This window comes from Pteropus alecto, unplaced genomic scaffold (genome assembly GCF_000325575.1).
Source record: "Pteropus alecto unplaced genomic scaffold, ASM32557v1 scaffold146, whole genome shotgun sequence".
NCBI classification, from domain to species: domain Eukaryota; kingdom Metazoa; phylum Chordata; class Mammalia; order Chiroptera; family Pteropodidae; genus Pteropus; species Pteropus alecto.
In genome coordinates, this window is record NW_006442107.1 from 3,009,966 (window position 1) to 3,013,255 (window position 3,290).

Below are 3,290 nucleotides of genomic sequence, written 5' to 3' on the forward strand. Positions count from 1 at the left end.
GCTCAAGATGCCCCAGTAAATAATGGAGCCATAATTCAAGTCCAAGTGGTCTGACTTCTGGAGCCTGCATTCAACCAACATACCGTACTACCTTGTTATGGAATAATTGATGGATGGTTAGAAATGTAAGAAAAAAATTAAAATAAAAAAACTCCTCAGCTTCTGATCTTTTATTTAACTCAGTTTACTTTTGCTTTTTTATGTACTAACTACACATTTTTATTAATTTCATTTATGAGCTAAGTACATATTTTTATTAATCATCTATTGGCTATTACGTCCATTTTTTGGTGATCAATCTTACTTGCATGAGGGGTCACAGCACACTTACAAAAGGTTTCAAGAAAAATCTCTTAGTCCTTTCCACCTTTCCTCCAACAAGATTGCCTCTAGAGCTTCTCTTATAGAAATTCTGATATTACCAGTGAACTTGGCATTCAGGTCATATCCTCGACCACCTATATCTATTTTGAAAATGGAAAACATGAGAGGGTTATAAATGCTACGGAAAGATCGTAATGTCATTCTGAGAATCAGAAACTCAATTTTCTTCCCCAGTTCTCCAGACACCGGCCCTCACAAATCTTACCGAAAGACTCAGTACTGTGCTGAGGGCTATGGAAGATATAAAGAAGATTAGGATTCCAAAATTACTCCTCGAGTTTTCATTGTAATAGAGAAGTGAATATATGTAACACTGATGAGATGACAACAATACCAGTATGTATTCAATGCTCTCTTATAAATGTAACAATAACAGTGGTGAGCTCAGGATTATCTCATACGGTCTTCAATAACCCTATGAGGTTGGCACTATTATTGTTTTCACTTTATAGATGAGGAAACCAAGGCATAGGCAGGTTAGGTAACTTGCCCAAGGTTCACAGAGCCAATAAGTGAATATGAAACCAGGCTCTCTGACTATAGGACCTGCATTCTCAACTGCCAGGTGACCAGACAGGCTAAGTAAAAAAAAATGTACTAATGCATCGTTTGGTCTGAAACTGTGAGGACTTCAAGATACCTTCCTTTCAAGCTAACCAGTTAGCCTGCTGCAGACACACACACACACACACACACACACACACACACACACACGGAACAGAGAAGAAAATGAAACACTAAAGCAATTTTTGTATGTGTCACTTGTACTAAAACAATATTTTAAAATATTTTATCAAATAAATGACCATTAGTCTACAGTCTTGCCAAGTCTCTATGACCCCCAATTCTAGATGCCCCTTGCCTCCAAGGAGATCCACTTCGGCCCTGTCTCCTCTGGTTCACCGGGAGCGGGACAGGACCAGGAAACACTGATACAAGTCCCTGCCTGAACCAGGAGTCAGGATGTGGGGTTACTGCCCTGGTTTTCTGTTACCTAATGATATGATGGCAAGTCAGAGAAAGGCCCTGGGCGTCGGTCTCCTCACCTGGGAAGGGAAATACTTGGACCAACACTCACCTTAGAGAGGAAGAAAGGACTAAACCCACAGACATGCACTCAGGGACAAACGAGCCAGTCAAACTAAAAGCAGGGAGAGCTGGCAAGGTGTCAGGGAAGAAACATAACTGTTATTTCTACTACAGATGGAAGAAACTGAGACCAAAGGTAAAGAGAGATGACCAGGCAAAAATGCTGGGAGTAATAAACAGGGAACGTGTCAAATGAGTTATGATGCAGCCAAAAAAAAAAAGAAAAAAATTCCTTTATATGTTGACATAGACAGAGCTCCCGGATATATTGTTTAATGGAAAAATTAAGGTGCATGCAGAACTGTGGCATGCCATGCTTGCATTTGTGTGAAAATGTGAGAAAGGACTATGTGATACGTATTTTTTTCCTTCTTAATTTTCTAGAGGGATACATACAAAATTTAGGTATTTGTGTTTATATGACAAATTTATAACAAAATTATATTTGCTTTGTTAGCTTGTGGGGAGGGAAATTTGCTGTCAGGTGGAGAGTGGTAGGAAGAGACTGACATTTTTTAAATAAATGCTTTTGGGTATTTTGAATTTTGAACCATATAAATGTATTCTATTTCCAAAACATTAACTAATGAAGAAGAAAGCTGGGAAGCTGGGAGCAGCACTAATGACCCCACGTCTAATCCTTCTCTTCTGCGATGCAGAGGTTCCCTGAAGACTCAGCCCATCCCCACTCTGTCCCCCACCCCAGCCAGCTAAGTGCTTTAGACTGGATCTGATGGCCCACCCTGTAGCATGCAAACAAGGGAGATGGCTGTGGTCTTCTAGGATGCAAGAGCTTTTTGGTGATGACCTGCAATGTGTTGTTTTGTTCATGGGGGGTCCACAGGAGAGCGACAGCCTGAGATACTCGGCCTTTGTTTTGTTCGGGCAATTGGCTGCCTTTGCTGGGCGAAAATGGAAGAAGTTTTTCACCAGTCAGGTTAAGCAGACTCAAGATTCCCTCCTGATCCATTTACAGGATAGAAATCCCCAGGTCGCCAAGGTAAATCCATGACTCCCCAACCAACTGCATGGAATCTCTGTGCCATTCACAGAGGAAGTCATAATGCAGCACTGTTGAGTTGAGATGGCAGACTCTCCGTTCCTGCCAATTAAATTATAAATACTTAGCAGCATATCCATGTGAATCTTGGAAAAAGTGCTTCCTCAATGTGTAATTGCTCTCGGAGCAAGAGTGCTATTTTCCATTTGCTGCCTCACCTGCCTAATCCCAGCACCTGGCAATGCTAGATGAGCTCTGGTTAATGGAGAGGGAGGGCAGAAAGGCCCAGGTTTAATCCATGGGGCAGCAACCCACGTAATGAGGATATTTATTCACGCCCAGTTTAGCCTTTGTCTCTGCACCTAGTATAGACTTCCAGTCCCTGGCTTCTCAATTCCCTGTGGAGCTTTTGTTTTATTCTGGGAGACAACATGTCCTAACAGGGTTGAATCAACCTCAAGATTGCTTTGGAGTTGAGCTGGGTGTTTCAAAACCATCAGGAGCAAAAGGTTCCACCAAACCACTTGTCTTCTTTAAGTCGAGAAGGGTGTTTCAATCAGGAGCAAAGGGTTCCACCAAACCCCTTGTCTTCTTTAAGTCGAGAGAGAGAGAGAGAGAGAGAGAGAGAGAGAGAGAGAGAGAGAGGAGAGAGAGAGGGAGAGAGAGAGAGAGAGAGAGAGAGAGAGAGAGAGAGAGAGAGAGCGAGCGCACGCGCGCACGAGAGAGATATTTAGGAATCCAGTATCACTTTTGATGGGATAATAACAAAGCTATGGTGAACTATAAAGCTATGCCCTTCCCAATGCCCCCAAATTTT

At 42.2% G+C, this 3,290-nt stretch overlaps 1 protein-coding gene across 1 annotated transcript in view; it reads left to right on the forward strand.

Moving 5' to 3' along the window:
- MRO (maestro) overlaps positions 1 to 2,485 on the forward strand; it is a 21,584-nt gene extending 19,099 nt beyond the window's left edge. The window contains exon 6 of the mRNA XM_006920088.3: positions 2,318 to 2,485. Within this exon, the coding sequence (XP_006920150.1) occupies positions 2,318 to 2,485 (168 nt within the window). The remainder of the gene's footprint in view (positions 1 to 2,317) is intronic.
- The last annotated feature ends 805 nt before the right edge of the window (positions 2,486 to 3,290 follow it).